Source organism: Crinia signifera, chromosome 4 (assembly GCF_055691185.1).
Source record: "Crinia signifera chromosome 4, ASM5569118v1, whole genome shotgun sequence".
NCBI lineage: Eukaryota > Metazoa > Chordata > Amphibia > Anura > Myobatrachidae > Crinia > Crinia signifera.
Window position 1 is genome coordinate 269,727,839 of NC_139220.1, and position 21,610 is coordinate 269,749,448.

General features: G+C 45.5%; 1 protein-coding gene across 1 annotated transcript in view; it reads left to right on the forward strand.

The window, feature by feature from the left end:
• The first annotated feature begins 4,758 nt into the window (after positions 1 to 4,758).
• LOC146075375 (pyroglutamylated RF-amide peptide receptor-like) overlaps positions 4,759 to 21,610 on the forward strand; it is a 98,282-nt gene continuing 81,430 nt past the window's right edge. Inside the window, exon 1 of the mRNA XM_083184539.1 lies at positions 4,759 to 5,488. Within this exon, the coding sequence (XP_083040665.1) occupies positions 5,146 to 5,488 (343 nt within the window). The 5' untranslated portion in view covers positions 4,759 to 5,145. The remainder of the gene's footprint in view (positions 5,489 to 21,610) is intronic.

Here is a 21,610-nt window from a genome sequence, read left to right on the forward strand (position 1 = left end):
CGTGTTGTCGGCGTCATCAATGTTATCTAGCGCATGTGCAGTATCGATCACGGCAGCACATAGTAGCAGCTGCGGGAGAAAGGGGAGCTCTTCCGGGAGTCCGTGAGATGTCCCCGGATTCCGGGAGTCTCACGGACATTCCGGAAGAGTCGGCAACCATGGTCTAACTTAGAGTTTTTCTAAGGGTATATTCCAAAAGCTGGGACTCTCCCCCTTTGAGGGACACTAGTAGCTTGTCTCTACTGTTCCCAGAACCAGAGATATCAGCCTTCCAGCAGCTGGTTACTGCTCCAGCTCCACACACCTGGTATGTAGTTTTATATACTCGTTGGCAGATTGCTCTGCCTCCTGAACTCTGATCCCCTAGTCCCCAATATCATTTTGTAGGTGGGATTCTCTAGTTTTTAATTCCATTAAAAGCTAAGAAATATAGTTCCAGGAACTGGAGATATCTGAAGTCAAGCAAGCTGTCCTCCCACCAGAAAATTCTGAATAATAAGCCCACTCCACTATACACCCCTCCTCTGCGTATTAAACATCCTCTACCACCCTGGAAGTTATGTATCAGGGCCCCTTCATTCAGCCCAATGCCCCCTTCTCCCACCCCATCTCCCACCATCTGTGCAGTAAAGGGGTAATTAGTGGAAATTACTGATCCAGGCCCTACATGCTGAGCGGTTGATATAATACCACCTACCACCTGCAGGACATCAAAGCTTCCACTCATAGCACCCCCTACCCCTACCTCTGGAGGATCTGTAGGGGCCCCAATACATTGCTATGCCCAGGGGTCTATCTATAATACTTTAACTGACTCGGCATATACTGGGCCACCTAAGTGTCCATCTCCATGCTTTGCTCCGCCCCTCTCTGGAAACCCCCTTCTGAAAATCCTGCATTTGCTCCTGCCCTTGGAGAGAGATAAAGTACCAGCCACCAGGGGGGGACTGTGGGGACTCCAGTCCTGGGCTCCTTATCTTTCTATGCCCGGGACTGGAGTCCCCGCAGCCCCCCCCCCTTGCTGGCTGGTACTTTATCTCTCTACAAGGGCGAAATCTAATAGGGTGCGATTGGAGTCTATCAAGTATAATTTGTCATAATGTCACTTGACGCAATGTAGATGTTGAGTGGTGCAGCCAGTGCTGTGGACACCAGAGGTCTCACCAGCCACGCTGGGGGTTCCAGAAGTGGAAGGGGGCCCTGTATATTTTGTCAGTCCTAGGCCCCATGATGGCAGCCCTGCCAGCTAGTCAGATCCTGCCATGTTGTTTGAGAAATAACAATTAGGAGCTAATTGGCTTATAGTTTATTTCTCTCCATGATATCACTATCTAAGGCTGAGTACATCTGCCCAAGATAAAGGGAACCCACAATGCAGCCATATTAGGATGGGTCCTTTATTTATTGCACAGGACACAAAATGTAAGCAACTTAAAAATAAACAGTAGACACCTGTCAGATATAGTTGTGCTCATCTAACCCCTATCGCCATGGCTCGCTCCTGTTTGTTTCACTAAATTCGCACCCGCGTCTCTAGGGTGGTCAATTCTGGAATCGGGATTAGCGGGATTCTGGGATTTGGCCCCAAATTTGCCAGGATTTGCAAAAATTTCAGGATTATACTGCACATGCGCAGTCTAATGCTATTCCCAACCCAGGCATGCAGATCTGCACAGCGTGATGGTCAGAAGCCATGTTGCGCCACCGCATCCCCACTCCTGTGCGCAGCTTCCAGCCGCACTGCCTGCTCTGCTGTTGCCAGGGGCGTAACCAGTACTTTGTGGGCCACATAGCAAAAAATTCTATGCAATTCAGCACGTTGCAAGTGTCAGGTAGAGAAAGGGGGAGAGACAGAATGAAAGAGGGCTTCAGGGAAAAGTTAGAGACAGGGGAGTAAGAGAGGGATATGGTGTCAGGAAGAGAAAGGTGGAGAGAAATAGTGAGAAATGGTAAGATATTGAGTGAGAAAGGGTGCCAAGGAGAGGAAGGGGGAGAGACAGGGAGTGAGAGAGGGTGTCAGAGAGAGAAAGGGTGAGATACATGGAGTGGGAGAGAAATAAGGGGCAGAAAGAGATAGAGATAATAAGGGAGGTGGGAAAGAGGGTTGAGAGAAAGAAAGGCCAGGGGGAAGAAAGAGCAAAAGAGAAAGAGAGTAGAATGGGGGAGAGAGGGTGGAGAGTATAAGGATGGAGGTGGATAGGGGGCTATGAGATACAAGGATGATGGGGAGGATGAGGATAGGGTTGGGGGGATGAGGAGGGGTAAGAAACGGAGGGGAGAGGATGAGGATAGAGTGGGGGGATGTGGAGGGGGTGATGATGGCAAAGTTTTGTAAAACTGCAACTAAGTCTGAATCAGGCCCACAGCCTGTATTATAGCAGTTAGGAGCTTGTTGGCTGGTACTTTATCTCTCTCCACTACTTAGCAAATAGGACTCTTAGAATGTAAGCTCTATTTTGAGGCAGGGACTGATACGAATGGAAAATATTCACTGTTAAATGCTGCATAATTGGTGGCACTATATAAAAAAGTAATAATAATAATAATAATAATAATAATAATTTGTCTATTTTCCATTTAGGTTTACTGGCAAATGAACACATGAATGCAATATTAGGGAATAAACCTTCTTATATTTATGTACTGGTTAAACATCAGTGTACAGTAACTTCCCAACATCTTCCAGCTGCAGAAGGGTTAACATGTTGTTCATGTTCCAAGACTGTTTGAAACTATGGGCTTGATTCAGACCGGATCCCATCCTATGGGCTCGATTCAGACCGGATCGCATCCAATTTGCAGTTCACAATATGCACGCAGTGCAAATGGATGTGTCCGGCTACGCATCTTTTGCAGCTGTGCAAATATGTCCAACATCCATCGTAACAAGCTCACCATCAAATGATTTTTGCACTGACCACAACTCACCGCAGGCGCCGCGTACCCCCCGGACACATTTGGCGGCGCTATGGAAAAAGGCTGCTTCACATCCTCCCCTAAATCTCTCAGGCATGCCTAGGGTTTTCCCAGACACATCCAGCATTTTCCTAGGCAGACCATATTTTTTCTTAGCACTCCAATGAAACAGTCAGTTTTCATCCCCAGACGCCCACTTCCTGTAACTCACCCTGTGAACAGCGTAAATATAGAAAAAGTTGCAGGACTCCATCACAGGATGGACTCGCACATGCGTACTACTGACCGTACACATGCGCAATATAACGATAATTGGCCAATGTGCAAATTTGCCGCTGTGCGATCAGGTCTGAATCGGGATCTTATGATCTGATTCCACAGATGGCTTCCATTACCACCTTTATGCTGATGATACCCTAATCTATCTCTCCTCCCTCGACCTATCCCCATCACTCCTGTCCAAGGTCTCCGAATGCCTCACGGCCATCTCAGCCTGGATGACCCAACGCTTCCTGAAACTAAACATGGCTAAAACTGAACTTCTAATCTTCCATCCCCCGAACATCCCCTCTTCTCCCACTATCTCCATCAGCATTGGTGGAACCGAAATCACCTCCACCGACCAAACGCGTTGCCTCGGTGTCATCATTGACTCCTCCCTCTCTTTCACCCCCCACATTCATGCTCTCTCACAGTCTTGCCGCTTTCACCTCCGCAACATCTCGCGCATCAGACCATTCCTCTCCACTGACACGACCAAAATTCTCATTCACTCTCTTGTCATCTCCCACCTTAACTACTGCAACATCCTTCTCTCTGGGCTACCTCCTCGCCCCTCTCCAATCCATTCTTAACGTTGTTGCTAGGCTCATCTTCCTCTCCCGCCGCTCTACCACCATCTCCCCCCTCTATCTCTTCACTGGATCCCCATTCCTTTCCGGGTTCTCTTTAAACTCCTCACCACCACCTACAAGGCTCTCTCCTCCTCTCACCTAATTACCTCCTCCCACTCCCGAGTCCAAGACTTCTCTCGCGCTGCCCCCTGCACTGGAACAACCTCCCGCCACCCATCAGGCTTTCTGATTCCCTTACCTCCTTCAAGCGCTCCCTCAAAACCCACTTCTTCCGACTAGCCTATCCCTCCTCCTCCTAACCTCTTTTGCTCCTCCTATCCTGCCTACCCTACCACTCCATCCATTCCTACTTATCCTATTGTTCTTCGTTCGTCCACCCACCTCTTTTTAGTCTGTTAACTCTTATGAGTAGGGCCCTCCTTCCTCAAGTACTCACCCTACCTCTTTACCTCACCTGTGCTCCTGTCCTGTTCTTCCCTTCCTCTACTTCATCTTCAGTCTCCTCGACAATTTCGACACCTAATTCTGAACTGATGCTGATTTTAGTTCTACCAGCTATACCCCTATTTATGCTGTATTTTATCATCACACCCTGTACGTTACCTTGTAATTTGTTTTTTGTTTGCTATGTACGGCGCTGCAGACACTTTGTGGCGCCTTATAAATAAACGTACTACTACTACTACTACAGAAAATAGCGCTTGTATCCAGCAATCGTGCTACCTGAGGTGAATATGAAGTCCGAACACATTCTCTTTATCTCACTGACTGCACATCTGTGCTAAGCCGTTTCAGGCTCTGTTAGTCACACATTTAATGATCTGTGTGCGTGCAAGATTTCTGGACACAAAAAGCATTGTATCGTCTAATGTAAGCAGCATTGCAGTAACCAGTGCTGTCTCCTGCCTATAAAGCTGGTCTGCACCGCAACACAGACATCATTTCATGGGCTGCTGCTAAGCTTTAACAGAGAGAGAGAGAGAGAGAGAGAGAGAGAGAGGAGAGGAGGGGATCACAATCTCACAGACCTCAGGAGGAGGAGGAACATGAGTAGAGAGATGCCCTGTAGAAAGAGGAGACAATGCAATCCATCACTTTCTGGATATCACTCTGGAAAAGTGTGATATATGTTTTGCCAGTGAGAGATTTTGAAAAGGAAAGTGTCTTCTTTATGAACCATTTGGTCTGCTGTCACACAAGGGATTGATGGATGGAGGTACTGCATTACTATGTCATTTCAACTTTTGAAGTCTTTACTGCTCTACATCTATTCTCTGATCACATGGGTTCTAGAACAGCCACGTGAGACTTGTCTGTTGAGCAGGTGGGCTCCCCTCATTGTTCGCAGTTGGCTTCATCAAGGAACTTCAGCACCATGGACAGGAGACTCAATATCACTCCAGAAGCCTTTAACCAATTGTTGAAAGAACACAACATGAGCAGGCTGGAGTTCATTGCAGCTTATGGTCTAAAGCCCTTGGTTTATATCCCAGAGCTGCCCCTGAATGCCAAGGTCATATTCTTGGTGCTGTACATAATCATCTTCATCCTAGCTCTGTTTGGCAACAGCCTTGTGGTTTACATTATTATCAGGAAGAAGGCGATGAGGACAGCCACCAATATCTTTATATGTTCTCTGGCTTGTAGTGACTTGCTGGTAACTTTCTTTTGCATCCCTTTCACTCTTCTGCAGAACATCTCATCAGAGTGGTTGGGAGGTAAGATGCTATGCCCTTTTTACTAAGCCTGTATAAACTTCCCACCTTGTCCTTATCTGCAATTAGTTTTCATGAGCGTGTTGCTTGGGAACCCAGTAGGAGAAGAGTTAACCATGCACAGTGTATGTGTCTTGCAGTATTTATTCAGTGCAATCTATCATCTCCCTCTAGCATGAATTCTATAGTTGCAGACACAATGTAAAGCTTTGCTGGACATATGCGGCATATAAACCACTGGCACTTGCAGCTGTCTCATGTTTAATTTAAGAGATTGATGTTGGCCAATTACTTTATAAACTCTATAAAAGAACCTGAATGTAAATAAACCTGGTCCTGTCCATGTAAGATGCATCTCAAGTACAAGTGCCCCATATCTGCCAATCAGTTTTTTACAGTCCAAAGTCACTGTGTGACTAGAACAAAGAGACAATGGGACAGAATGCTGAGGCACTTCAAATAAGCACTTATTAGCCGTTATTATGTGTTATGTAGATACTCTTGCGGTCTGGGATGAGAGCATTTTCAAAAGACAGCTGCTGTAGAACCTCTTGTTTGTAGCAAATCCTTTGAGCAACATCATTTTTGATCATTTAATCCGCATATGACAAATTTATGTGCGTATATACAAAAGTATGGATATATGTACTGATTGCATGCATGCGTTTGCTCGTGAGGTCTTATTAACCCTTTGAGTGCCAAGGGAATTTGTCAAAATAGGCTTGAAAATTGGCAAGCGAACATTTTTTTTTCTCATTAACCAACTTTTGCTATGAGAGATCCTGAAAATGACTGTTAAAAAAAAAAATGACGGCGCCCCTCACGACGACTGTTTTTTTTGTGTGAAATAATTAACTAAACTTTCATTTGGTTAACTCGGCCGCATTTGTATTCATTTATACTAAAAGATCAGTGGCTGCGAGCGGCTCAGGCATTTTTAGCGGAAATTTTTGAGGATCGCTCAATGTTGGCACTCAAAGGGTTAAACTTATGAAAGCCTATTTCCTTTATTATTTAACCAAAACTCCCATCATGCTTTAGTAGGCTGACAGTGGGGGTTGTAGGTCAAAGCTTGCTGACCAATATACTGTATACATTTAGAATTCCCATGTATCATAGTTTTTTTTTTAGGATTCTTCGCCGCCGTTGGAAATATTTGGTCGAGAAAACTTTCAGAGTTCAGCCTCCTGATATACTTACCCTGTTTAATAGAGTTATAATGAATGCTTTCCTTACACTGTGTTACTGCTATTTCTACCCCAAATGGTGTCTTTTAAACTGCAAAAACTTCTTGTCACACAGATTTGATGCAAACCTACTTATTATAGACCACAGGAATGCAGGTCTCCTCACAGAATCAAGTGAAATCATTAGTTCCACCTGTGGATCTTTTCAAATATGTCAGTCAGTAATTAGTGCACCTGTCGGGTGACCTGGAAAACGTGAACTGTGTGGGGGCCAGAAGACCGAGTTTGAGAACCCCTGTGATAGACTGATAATTAGTGACAATAACTCATGTAGGAGTGTTGCCTGCTCCCTCTAGTCAGACACTAGAATGGGGTTCGGTATGATTTACCTACGATCAAAATCCCGATGTTCAAAATACAGACAAAGTCAAAATACTGACATGGTCAAAATACCGACATTTGAAATGTCGATACAGTCAAAGTACCAACATTTAAACTATAGACAGGTCAAAAAGTAGACACAAGTTTTTCATATTTGTTTTGGGCTGTATGTTGACATAGGTTGACATGAACCCCATAGGAGTGTACCGCGTCCCCTCGCATTGCTTGCTGTGCTCGCCATGCTTCGGGCACAGTGCCTGTCGGGCACACTATAGCATTCCCCCTCCATGTCCAAGTATGAACAATGAAAAAAAATCATTAAAAACTTTAGCCGACTTTTTGACCTGTCTACATTTTAAATGTCGGTATCTTGACTGTGTCGACATTTTAAATGCCAGTATTTGGAACTTGACGATATTTTGACTGTTGGGATTTTGATTATAGGCAAATAGACTGCATCCCCTAGAAAGCCTATGCATGACATTATGCCCTATGCATGACATTATGGAAGTGTGTAAACTGGGCTTCATTCTGTCTCTCTGTTGTCAGTTAATTTTTCATTAATCCAAGGAATCGTTCAGAATTAATTAGGCGCACAGACTTTATCCTGGCAGTATATGTAATGCAGTCATACTGTCGTGTCACAGCCAGCAGCTCATGCAAAGCAAACAAAATGACAAGTCTGATATATGTGTGCAGATCCCCTCCTGTGCTTCTGGGTATTCATTAACCCTCCCCCTTCCAGGGGAGAACATTCATTTGCTATTTGTTCCTCCTTTTCATCTGCATGCTGATCTATGTCTGTAGAGCGGTGTCCCATGGCCTTCTGATCCTCTGTCCCCATCTCTGTGTGATTGAAATATTCATTGCTTGTTTCTTCTATATTTGTTTATATGCTGTGTTATGCTCCTACCTTTTTGATAACTCCCTCGAAGTAGCATCTCGGTCTTATGACTAAACTTCAGAAAGACTTCCTAACTTTCTGTAACCCCAAATTACCTCACACTGGTTATTGCTGCCAGTACTCAAAGGAAACTATCTCATAAAGATTGTCAGTGACCTATTTATGGGAAAAATACTAAATTCCCTACAGTATGTTGCCAACTTTTCTGAGAGTTATGGTTCTGCCAGTTGTTATACCTCAAGGAACGGTGCTAGCGGCATCCCCAGCACTATACAGTATGGACACGTACTGCTTCTGTCCCTAACACACTTTTTGCACTCTTTTGCTGCTGATCCTGAATTTAAAACGGATTGCAGCAAGAATTCTTGTAGAGCTCCCAAACTATTGTGTACCATGTAAGTATGGGAAATGGAGACTATGTAAAAACTGGACCCGGACAAAACCCCGGACCGGACATCAAAATCTGCAGTCCGGAGCTTGTAGTGTCCGGTCCAGCAGGTGTCCTGTCCTAGGGGTGTCTTGCCCGGGGGGATGCTGTGGTAGCTTTTACCCTGGACACGGGGAAGGGGAGATTACAACCTCCCCGCCATGTGGTCCGGACCATTCAGGATTTTGATACATTCCCAGACCATACAGGGAGGCTTTATTCTCCCCCTCCTCCTCCTCTCTCTGGTGACAGCTGTGACAGCTTAAGCCCCCCTCCGGACAGGACACCCCAGGACGGGACACCTCCCTGGACCGGACACTACAAGCTCCGGACTGCAAATTTCGATGTCCGGTCCGGTGGTCCGGGGTCTTGTCTAGGTCCGGTTTTTATGGGTATATGCAATCCTACAGTACTACAGATTAATGGTACAGCAATATTGCTAATACTGTATGTCCTGGCTCTGTTATATCTGGAGATAGGCAGAACTATGTATTTACTGTATTTTATATTTTCAATATCAGTCACTTTGTGATGAAAACTTTGCAGCATTAGCGCATAAAAGCTAATACATTTTTTATAAAAATATTACCACAGAGATTCCAGTGTTCTAAAGTGCATTTTCCGCTGTGAGCAATGAGCCTTGCTGATTGGTCTGAGGTATGGCAGCCAAACAGTTGTACAGCATGGTGATGTGTGGCTTGTTGACTCCCAGTCACACATAATCATTTACCGTGCAGCCAGGCTTACAGTACCTGATAAGATTTCCCTCAGGACTGCATGGCTGAATGGAGCATTTGAACATAAGTACATTGTGTCTGTGCAGACTCATAGTCCTGCTGTTCTGATAAATGTGCTCTATGGGGTCATGCTCCTGTGATGGCTGCACTCTCTGTGGTGTCAACGTTTGTAACGACTATTTCCATTATAGTTTATAGTATAGAACAGGTAACAAGGGCCCTTATTCTGATCTCGGCGGTACGGCCCGCGTGCGGCCGTACCGCCGATGTTTTCACTCTGCACATGCGCAGAGGTCACTCTGCGCATGTGCAGGCGAATTTGCCGCACAAAAATTTTATACGCCGCAAAGGGGGCGTATAGGGGCGTGAGGGGCTTAATAGCCTCATTTCCCTATGCATACGCCCCGCGTTTCATGGGCGTTCCCATGCAAACGCGGGGCGTATGCATGGTAATGAGGCTATGACGCCAGTGATGGGGGCGGAAAGCTGACATCGCCGGATGTCAGCTCTCCACCCCCATACAAGCTTTCACACGGACGATTGTCCGTGTGGTCTAAGCTTGCGTGAGCGGGTGGAGCGTGCGGCCCTGCCTTCGATGGTCGTCGACCATCGAATGCAGGGGGCAGCTCCCACCATGGTGGAGGCGTACGCCCCACCATTTTCATGCGGATCGCCAGCCGTCCGCGTACGGACGGCCGTGGCGATCCGTCTTGTAGGCGGGGATTGGTTTGTGCGGCCGGAGCAACGTATGCGGCTCCGGCCGCACAGATCAGAATAAGGGCCAAGGTGATCTGGTACTTATGTAATATCTGGGCTTCCGTTTTTCTTATGAGACCGCGTCCGCTCGCCACGCTTCGGGCACGGTGGCTCACTGCGCTCGCCACACTATATAATATCAACTCCATGCATAGTTGGATAGTAGGGGTATGAAAAAATGGGGTGCATTTAACATGGGAGTCCAGATAATACATAAGTACCGGTGATCTTTATAGCATTACGGTTACGGATAGATCCACTAATGTTCCTTGAGTTTTCCCATCATGCACTGGATCCACGCATACCTGCAGAGGGGGATATAAATCTGTGGTGAGTGAAGCAAGTCACCTTGCCTGAAGCCCGCGAGGGTATAATTCAGCTGAAATAAAAGAAAACCTACACCTACTGTACATAAATTACAGATAAAATAAAAAATGCTGTGAGGGCATCTAACAACTTCCGCCCTCACCTAACGCCACATCCTCCTCAAGAAACGGAAGTGGATCTAGACACAGCAATTATGGAATGAACTTTGAAATGCTCAGGTAACATATCTCTAAATGGGTGATCTGGGCATCCTGACAATATAACAGCATACAGGAGAAGAACAGATTACAGACAAGTGAACAATTGGTTAATATAAAAATCCCAGGCCACACATACAGTATTCTAAGGATAAATGCTCAAAAGTATGGACTAGGTTTAGAAAAACACTAGGAATGGTACAATAATCTACTCTGTGTCCTGTGGTCTTGCTGAACCTTCTGTTGATAGCTATTATTGCTACGTTAATAGCACAGTAGATTAAATGAAGGTACCTAGGAGCTTCCAGCAGCTTCCGTAATCCTGTACCCTGGGATGCAGCTCTACCCAGAATACTGTATTCCAGCAGATCATTCTTTCAGACAATGAGCTTGGGTGGCAGGTTGGATCAATACCACTGTGTGTCCCAGAAATGTGTTGCAGATTACTGTACTTTCACTAGAGTTAAATGGTTTCCTAAGTCTAGATATTTCAAGAGTATTTCTGTTACATTCCAGTCTGTGAAATAGTTCCATTTGCAGAAAATGCTGGAGGCTGAACACTGTAATGTGCGACCTCTTACTATCACTTATTGCTTCAAGTTCAAGTACATCCTCTATGACAGTGATGGGGAACCTTTGGCCCTCCAGCTGTTATTGAACTATACATCACAGCAGACCCTGCTACAGTTTTAGCCTGGCCGAATAGCAAAACTGTAGCAGGGCATGCTGGGATATGTAGTTCAACAGCAGCTGGCGAACTGAAGTTTTCCCATCCCTGCTCTATGATGATGATACACAGTTTTATGCATAACAAAGTATACTTTGCATCTTATGAACAACTGGTGAGCTCGCTCGAAGCAAATGCTTCGAAAGCTAGGAAGGCAGCTAATTGTACATGATTGCCTCTGTAAGAGAGAGAGATATGTAGTTTCACTTGCTGCCAACAGATGGCAGTGTTTTGGTGACACACAGACACTAGACATATATATACAATAGATGCAGTGTCGTGCGGTGAGGTCATTGCCTGGGGAGGAACTGACCTCACCCCCCCATCCCCCCCCTACCCCCCCAGTGCGGGCAGGCACGGACACCATGCTACATGGTATGCAGCGGCCGCCAGTACATGCGCCACCCCTCCCACCCATGGCGGACTCACCTGTCTCCTTGGCGGTGGCGGCGACCAGTCCTCTCCACGGTGGTGACATCGGCTTTCTCCCAGCGGTGCCGGACTCCCCGCTGGCCGCGCTGCTGCATCCTCTCCAGGTGGGCCCTGCATGTGTGTGATTGGACAGCGGATCCAGCACTGGATCTGCTGGCCCAATCACATCTGGGGGCTTGCATTTATACTGGTGCCCCTGTCATTGCGGCACCAGTATAAGTGCCACTTCCCCATTCATTTTCAATGGGCTTTTACAGCCCATTGCTGCACCCTGCCCACCCCTACCCGCCCCCCGCTGCCCGGAGTTTTAATGTTAACAGCGGGAGGCACCTCTCCCGCTGCCTCCCACCCTCACATGCAGCAGTGAAAGAGGGTGGGAGGCAGCGGGAGAGGTAGAAATGTAGAAAATAATAAAAGAAGATATATAAATATCTTCTTTTTATTATTTTCATCATTATGACAGGGGAGGCTCTGCCTCCCCTGACTGCACGTCCCTGAATAGATGATAGCTCAGTGAATGGCTCTCCAGAGTGAGAAGCTTGGCAAAACAAAAACCTTGCTGGCATATGATCCAATAACATGAATTTACGCATGTCCTATTTTCTTTGCTTTGACTCTCATAATCTTCTTAGTTCTGGTTCTCATCTTCAACTTAGAAACACAGATTCTCGTTGCAGAAGACTTTTTTCCATTAATTTCCTTCCTACTGATTTCAAATTAAAGCCAGATACACACTACCCCATATTTTATAAGATATTGGCATGGATCGTCTAGTACAGGGGTGTCCAAACTTTTTGCAAAGAGGGCCAGATTTGGTGAGGTGAAAATGTGTGGGGCCCGACAATTCAGCCTGAACCATGAACCATGAATCACATCAGAAGACTAAACAAATAACTTGTCTTACCTGCTTTAGTGTGACGGGTGATACTGAGATCTTGACTGCAGTAAATAGTACAGGTCTGCTCCCCCCTTCTCTGCATGTCCCCCACTCTGCCCCCATTCAATCTATTTCCCCCAGCCTGCTCCCCCTTCTCTGCATGTCCCCCACTCTTCCCCCATTCAGTGTATTTACTCCAGCCTGCTCCCCCCTTCTCTGCATGTCCCCCACTCTGCCCCATTCAGTGTATTTCCCCCAGCCTGCTCCCTGCATGTCCCCCATTCTGCCCCCATTCAATCTATTTCCCCCAGCCTGCTCCCCCCTTCTCTGCATGTCCCCCACTCTGCCCCCATTCAGTGTATTTACCCCAGCCTGCTCCCTGCTTCTCTGTATGTCCCCCATTCAGTGTATTTCCCCCAGCCTGCTCCCTGCATGTCCCCCATTCTGCCCCCATTCAATCTATTTCCCCCAGCCTGCTCCCCCCTTCTCTGCATGTCCCCCACTCTGCCCCCATTCAGTGTATTTACCCCAGCCTGCTCCCTGCTTCTCTGTATGTCCCCCATTCAGTGTATTTCCCCCAGCCTGCTCCCTGCATGTCCCCCATTCTGCCCCCATTCAATCTATTTCCCCCAGCCTGCTCCCTCCTTCTCTGCATGTCCCCCACTCTGCCCCCATTCAGTGTATTTACCCCAGCCTGCTCCCTGCTTCTCTGTATGTCCCCCATTCAGTGTATTTCCCCCAGCCTGCTCCTTCACAGTATATTCCCCCTGCCTGACCCTCCTCCTCTGTATGGCCCCTTCTGTAAGCCACAGGATGGAAAGGCCAAGCAGGCACCACAAGGAGAGGAGACGGATGCCTGTGCTCACATGAAGACACTGAACAGTGGCTGCCGACACCCTCTCACGCTGCATACAAGGTAATGCGCGCTCGCTGTAGGCCCCACCTCTACAATCCCACGATGTTCGTCCTGCTTCTAATGCTCAGCCTGCTTCCGGCTGGAGGCTGCAATTGGCCCCCGGGCCGGGCTTTGGACATGCCTGGTCTAGTATATATCTTTACTCATACCTCCCAATTGTCACAATTTTCACGGACAGTCCAGTTTTTTTATGGGGGGGGGGGGGGGAGGGATCAGTAGGAGTCTATCAATGTTTCTGCTATAGCACTGAGCATGGCAGATAGGGAACTAAAAGTATCCCTGGAAAATGTTGTAAAATTTGGCTGGGTCAGAGGTCAGGTATAACATGCTGCATGACCATAGTAGCCTTACTGGATGGCAGGGTTACTGAACTGCAGGGGTATGGATCATTAAGTCTCCTTTACATGTGGGACCCTATTCTGGTAATTTCGCTCCCCTGCGTATTTGAGCAGGGGATCAATGTTTTGCAACTGCGCATACCCATATACTTTCATGCTCATGTGCGGCCACTTGGCACAAGCAGGCGGGGCGAACTGCTTGTTCACCATTCCATTCGCAGCTAGCAGTGCGGGCAGGGGGCGTAGGGTGGCGGCGGGGGGCTGCACCCATGGGAACTCCCAGCATTTAACGGATGTTACCATGAAAACACTGGGCCTTCCATGGTGATTTCCCAATGACGCAGGTGCAGGGGCAGGCAGTTGATATCAGCGAATGTCAGCTGCCCGACCGCTTCCCCCAAAGGGCGCTTGCAGATGAAAGACTAGAGAGGTGTCTTACATCTGTGAGTGCGGTAGAATCAAATGATTTCTGCCCCGCAGGCAAGCTGCGATTGGATGTTTATGCTAACATCCATTCGCACGCGTGCGGGGGAACTCTGTATGCGAGGGGGCGGCCAGCCGTGCAGTGCGGCGTTTGAATGACATGCAACTAGAAAAAGGTCCGTAATATATCTATACATGTATAAAATGCTTTTTTTTTTAAAACAAAAGTTTATATCTTTCATGTTTGGATGCTTTAAATAGCACCATTCCTGTAACTAGGCAATCTCCAGGAGACTATAAAATTACCTTCAATTGCAAACATCACTTACACACAATCGCAGCCTTTTTATGCGGCCAGAATAATCCTCATTATAATATGCATGGCATGCATCATTAGTGAAGCTGATAGAAGACACAAGTCCATCAAATACAACCGCCAATAAAAGCTACATGCAATGACAAGGTGGGCAGCTAAATAAGAGCTCAAGAAAAAAATGTCAATTTGTCCTCGCGGGGGACTTCCTGACACATACATGCCATCACAATAATTCCCTGGATCCATCATCACAACTGCTTCTCTACCTCATTATAGCTATTCTTTTGAGAAAGGCAGCACATACATTCTATAAATCAGGCCAGTGATTGTTCAGCTACTGCTCCCTCCGCAGTGCACAGCAATCCTTTCATTGAGGACAGGGACCCAGGGAGGCAGAGGTGGGTTTTATTTAAGGGAGTGCTACCCATAAAAAACTCACCCAGTGGGGAGCGCTCCCCCCCCCCCCCAAAAAAAACCACTGAAGGGGTTAATAAGAAATTGCCAGGGCCAGGTCGGACCCGGCATATCGATTTGAAAGCGGACCGGTGTCTTGATCCGTTAACCCTGCGCTCGACACGCGTTACCTTTCCTATTCAGAGACCACATGGTTAGTAAAACATGAAATAGCCCGAAATTTGTAACAAAAAATTGATAAAAACTCACCTTTCCCATGTTGAAATGTTATCACTGATGACCTACAGTAGTTCACGTCGACCTTTCGTCAATACTGACCAATCACCTATAGTATAGTTGAATTTTTGTCACTGTAGACCTATCAGCTAACTTTTATTGTCAACCTATAGACTGTCTACCTAGATATTGTCTACGAGTCACCTGGATGCCCCCAAACATGCCATTCCAATTTCAGTGGGACGAGGAAAATGTCAGAATATTTGGCTGATTTAGGTTGGCTCGGTATGCTGCGATGTTCGCTGGGCGTTCCCATGGGCGCATTCCCCTCACCGCCGCCCCACGCCCCCCACCGCACTGCTAATGCTAGTGCCGCGCCCACTCGCACCAAGTGCCTGAACATGCGCATAAAAGTTTATGCGCATACGCAGTCACGAAACATCGCTCTCATGTGTGAATGTGCAGGGGAGCAAATGCACCAGAATAAGATCCTTAGGCTCAATGTTCAGCCCATATGTCAGCTGCTTGCAATAATCTTCAGATGGTTTTGGATTATAGATTGATTGGGCCACGCAACCAAGAGTGCAGGCGGGGGCATGGGGGGGGGGATATTCGCACCCTTGGCAGCGCCCACAGTTTCATGGGCGTTTCCATGGAAATCGCCCGGTTATGTGGGTGCCAGGAGCGGGCAGCTGACATCACTGAATGTCAGCTGCCTGCCCACTTTCTTCTGAATGCCCACACACATCTAAGGTTACCTCAGAGTAACCTTAGATGTGCGTGTGCCTTCCCCATCATTCGATGGTCCGCGACCATTGAATGATGTGGGTGTTCCCCCACAGCCTGCCATTGAATGTTTATGTTAAACATCCATTCGCAACCCGTGCGTACGAATGCGGCGTGCAAGTGGGGGTCTTGCGTATCGGCATTTGCAGGGCGGCGTCTGGTGTACTCGCAAGGCTGCAAATATGCAGCCTTGTGAATCAACCAGAATAAGGTCCTAAGAGTAAATAAGATAACAAATAGTCTGGAAATAGTCGGCCATGCAATCAGGTCTGAATTAGCCCCATCAAGCAATGAGTGGAGAAGTGGACCTGTGGAGAAATTTGCCCATAGGAACCTTCAAGGTAGCATTTATCAAATATACATACAGTAGTATATAAAATCATAGGTAGATGTTTTCTTACATATACTATGATCAACTTATCCACAGGTTGAAGGATTATAGTGGCAATCAGATGGTTGTCACTGAGAAAGCGCAACTGCACTCCAATAATACACACTGATCAATGAATAAAGCTGAAAATTTATTTTAAAAAATACATATTATAACAATTCATGCATGATATATAATTCATAATAAAAAACACACCCACAGACAAGACATACAACATATAACATAGAGAGTCCGGTTATTAGGCACTTGATGAGGCTTATTTATAGTCTCTAATGAGGCTTAGTAAAGGCTTTCTGTATGGCTTAATGATTTGCAAAATGAGTGAGGCAAAAGATATTTTATAGTTACCAGTCCCGAATTCCGACTTATTAAAGATGTCTCCTCTGAATGAATTTAACACCATAAACGTCCTTTTTCTGAGTTTTTGCTCTCTACCTCCACTGAGGGAGAGCACTCCAGGGAAGGTGTAGAACAGGGTACTTTCCCCAAAGATTACCGGCAGATGAATACCGCAGAGTATTGAGACGCTTTTTTTCAGATGGTCACGGGTGCTGGGATGGTATTGGGGCTCCACATACGCGTTTCTCCGCCTTGGAACTATATCAGCGGCTTCCTCAGATCTGAGGAAGCCGCTGATATAGTTCCAAGGCGGAGAAACGCGTATGTGGAGCCCCAATACCATCCCAGCACCCGTGACCATCTGAAAAAAAGCGTCTCAATACTCTGCGGTATTCATCTGCCGGTAATCTTTGGGGAAAGTACCCTGTTCTACACCTTCCCTGGAGTGCTCTCCCTCAGTGGAGGTAGAGAGCAAAAACTCAGAAAAAGGACGTTTATGGTGTTAAATTCATTCAGAGGAGACATCTTTAATAAGTCGGAATTCGGGACTGGTAACTATAAAATATCTTTTGCCTCACTCATTTTGCAAATCATTAAGCCATACAGAAAGCCTCACTAAGCCTCATTAGAGACTATAAATAAGCCTCATCAAGTGCCTAATAACCGGACTCTCTATGTTATATGTTGTATGTCTTGTCTGTGGGTGTGTTTTTTATTATGAATTATATATCATGCATGAATTGTTATAATATGTATTTTTTAAAATAAATTTTCAGCTTTATTCATTGATCAGTGTGTATTATTGGAGTGCAGTTGCGCTTTCTCAGTGACAACCATCTGATTGCCACTATAATCCTTCTTGTTTACACGTGTGGGGGGTACACAATCCTCCCAAAAGAAGGCTGCAACCACACTCCAATATCTAAATTAAAACAAACTGTGCCCGGAGTTATATATTGGGATAATAATAGTAAATCAAGTTGTTACAATATAAAAACAACATCTATTCAGATCAGCGCTACTGTGTGGCCTCTCCTGGTCACTACAACCCCCTCTTTTTCTCCACAGGTTGGACTGGGTGACAAGGAAAACCCACAGTGGGCCCCACTGCCTGAGGCACCACCTTTTCCTCTAAGGACCAGGCTTCAGACAATGCACTTGAATTATTATGGATGGCCATCGTTGCAATTGCCATTGATGGTTGCCATCGATGGCAATTCTGCAACTGGCCATCGATAGTGCTAAACTATGCAATGGCTGACCATTGATATTTTTACACATCGATGGTCAGCCATTGTGTTTGATTGATTGGCCTGTGGGCCAATCAAAACACAGGGGCAGGGCTTCGCATGTGTCGGGGGACGGAGCTATGCTCATTGTCTCGGCACTTAAAAACAAAAAAAAAGCAAAACATTGTTTTGCTGTTCCATCGATGGAGGGAAACCATCTGGTTCTCCCCCATCAATGGCAAAAGTATTCGACATCGGCCATGAACCATCGATGATTTTGAATCATCGATGGTCAATGGACATCCCTACACATTATACATATGTACATTATACCGCACAGGACTATGATGTATTGCCTGTGGTGCATTGCTGTAACTAAATTGGTACATTATTATGTATGCACTAGCAGTGATTATTACCATATATACATGGGCTGCTACCATTGCATTCTCCCGCTGAGCCCTTCATTCCCCAGCCCGACACTGTCCTTTATGGCCCAATTCTCCTCTCTTTTTACTGCTTGATAAAATTTCCCCCCAAAATCTCAAAATATGAACTTATATAACAGCTAATAATCCATTCATAGGATGGACTGCCGTACTGGAGTAGTAGAAAATAAATAGCTTATAGTTGTCTGTGTCACAATGTAATACCCAGAAGTGCGTCCACCCATCACCCTATCAATCTCAGGTTACAGTTTGGTCAGGTGAATACCTTTCATCTGTTGTTTTCTCACCTGTTGTATTCACTTTCCACCTTTAGGGGGAGCCACATCCTTACATGTATTTGATACTTTGTAGCAGACAAGTCTGTAAAGATAGAAAAACGTGCGCCATACAGTAAGTCAAACAAATGAATATTCTCCTGTAGTTATTGCTGAACAAACCACCAATCAATAGCATATTAAGCACAGCATTTTCATAAGAGTGGTTGTAACAATGGCTTTCTTTTATAATCCCTATTCATCTATCAAGGTCTCCATCGTGTGTCATTACTAATACACAGAACAAGATGACTAACGGCCTTATGATGTTTCAAGTAATGTAACAGGAGATTGGAAGACCATTATTCTGCTGTCAGTGTACAGTACCTACATCATTTCAATGTTGGCTCATTAGTTTGATAATAGCACTTTTTTCTTATTATAGATCGTTCTTCCGTTTACTGTTATGATCTGCAGCACGTTTATCCCTATTGATTGATATTATCCTTTGGCAGGAATTTGGGCTGTGTACATTAATATCGCCCTTCAAAGTATGTCACCATGTTTGTAGACGTGATGCATTGGGAAGTACTGTAGTAAAACTGCCTTAATGACTATTGGCGTTGGGCCATTTAATAACTTGGTCATTAGCAGCATCTCTTCCTCCTCCCTCTGTTGTCATCTGTTGTCTCACTTACTTTCTTGTTTTTTACACATATCTCTTACTTTCATTGTAACTATGCAGTGGGCCTGTTACCGAGGTGGGAAAAATTACGTTTTTGTACTGTGATTGCGTCTGCTGGCAAACGCCTACAGGAAGACGCCCCTCTGATCCACCGCTTGCGAATTTTGAAAGTCAAGCGCCGTATAATGTCAGAAATTCCTTATAATCCTCCCAATACTCTATGTTTTAAATCTTTAATAAGCATCCTTATCTGGATAATGTCCACTGCTTAGCCAGTTAGTGAATAAGTACTTATTATATGCTTTATACTCCACAAGGCCATGTCGGCTGATGCACAGTTGGATGTACAACTTTTTATAGTGTATATTGCATGAGTCGACACTGATGATGATGATGATGATGATGATGGTGATATGGAATTAGCCCCCCCCCCAAGTACAGGTGATCCAGGTCATATGCATTTAAATTCCGTCACATCTACATTTATCCCAGAAGACGTCCAGTAGACTGAAACATGCTGGAGACATAATATAGACCAGACGGATACTTTACAACCTATACATGCTGCTGCAATTACTGTATCTCTCCCCAGCCAGAGATAATAGTAAGGGGAACACTGTCAGAAAGAGAATCATAAGATTGCCAGGAACAAGTAATTGCAATTAGCAGAGATGCTTAAGTCCCTTCCAACCAGCACCTAACGGTCAGGCTACATGCTGTGCTTATAGAATGTCAATTAGGAGCTGATTGGTCGGTATTGTATATCTCTCTAATTTATCAGTCTCTAATGCATAGTACATCTGATCCTTTAAGTCCCTATATTGCTTTTATTGCTCTTGAGTTAAGTCACATTATGTTATGTCCTAATTGCAGATAGTCTTTAGGTAAACAGATAAACAATGAAGTCCTAAATCCAATCACAATTTTAGAAATACTATATTCAAGCAACAGTGCTTTATTTTTACACATGAGGTAAAGTGTAAGTGTGTGTCTGTGTGTGTGTGTGTGTGTGTGTGTGTGTGTGTGTGTGTGTGTGTGTGTGGTGGGCGGGACAGGGTAGAACTAGTTCTACCTCCACCATGGCCCTGCACAGTAATTCCAACAGAAGAGATCATCCCACCACCACGTCAAAAGATGATGCAGCCGGCGCTATTATCACTGATGAGCTGCAGCCACCTCCCTCTTTACTCAGGTCCTGGCGGCTACATGATTCACCTGTGTCCCACTCCTGCTGGCTCAGTCTGCCTGGCAGCATTTGTATTCTCCTCAGTTCCCAGTGGCTTTCATTTTTGGCACAGCGTAAGTGATGTCATGTCATCACCATATCTGAAATGAAGAAGAGCCACTAAGAGGAGCAGGCACTGTGCATGCTGAAGACAAGGTGAGAGGGGGCCTGGAAGGACTCAAAGAGGCAGGGAAACTTGAGCTGCTTGAGTAAAAGAGACAGATATGTGTTTAAGGGGCACTAGTGTGATCATTATGTGTATAAAGGGCATGACAATTGTGTATAAGGAGCACTACTGTGTGGCATATCATGTATAAGGGGTACTACTGCATATCATAATGTGAATAAATGGCACTACTGAGTGACATAATGTGAATAAAGGGCACTATTATGTGGTGCAATATGAGTCCTGCATTATAAATTGTAATGTGAACAAGATTGTGCTACTGTGTAACATAATTCGAACTGGGGGTACTATTGTGTGACCATGCCCTTTCTTTTGAGACCACTGTCCCTTTATAAGGTATGGAAGGTAGGTTATACATTTATAGTTTGCAGGGGAAAACCCTAGCACTGTTCCTGGCACTGTGTAATTGGGGGGGGGGGGGGGGGGGGGTAGGTAGTTGACAGGGCAAATGAGTTTCACCACAGCTCAAGGACCACTGGTTATACAAACATATAGCAACTTCAAAATACAGTATTTTATACACGCTGTTTGCACATATCCTCTACCAATAAATCTCCCCACCAGTGCATAATGTGTTTGGCCTTTTAAAAGATATCTAGATAATGACGCTAGATACTGAACCCATATTAATTAAACTTTCAAAATGCATTTCCTTAAGTGGATTTATTCCTGTAAATACTAATACAATCATCATTTCAAACCAATAAATAATCTAATTCAATTACACTGACTGAATGTTCATCAGTAGGAGAGGAGCTATACATTATCATGCCAATGTGTATTATTGGAGTTACTTGGCAACAGAGCAGATTAATGATGTCTACTGTACCAGGTGGCTGAGGGGAGGATGCGCCAAGCAGCTTGGACAGCATCCAGCTGTTTCCTTACTGGTACATCACAAGCTAGAAGCAAGTCTTCTCTCGGTACACAGGCTCATTTCCTGCAGTTACATTGTCTTTACCTCTGTACAATTAGGATAGAAAGATATAACATACGGGTCAGTAT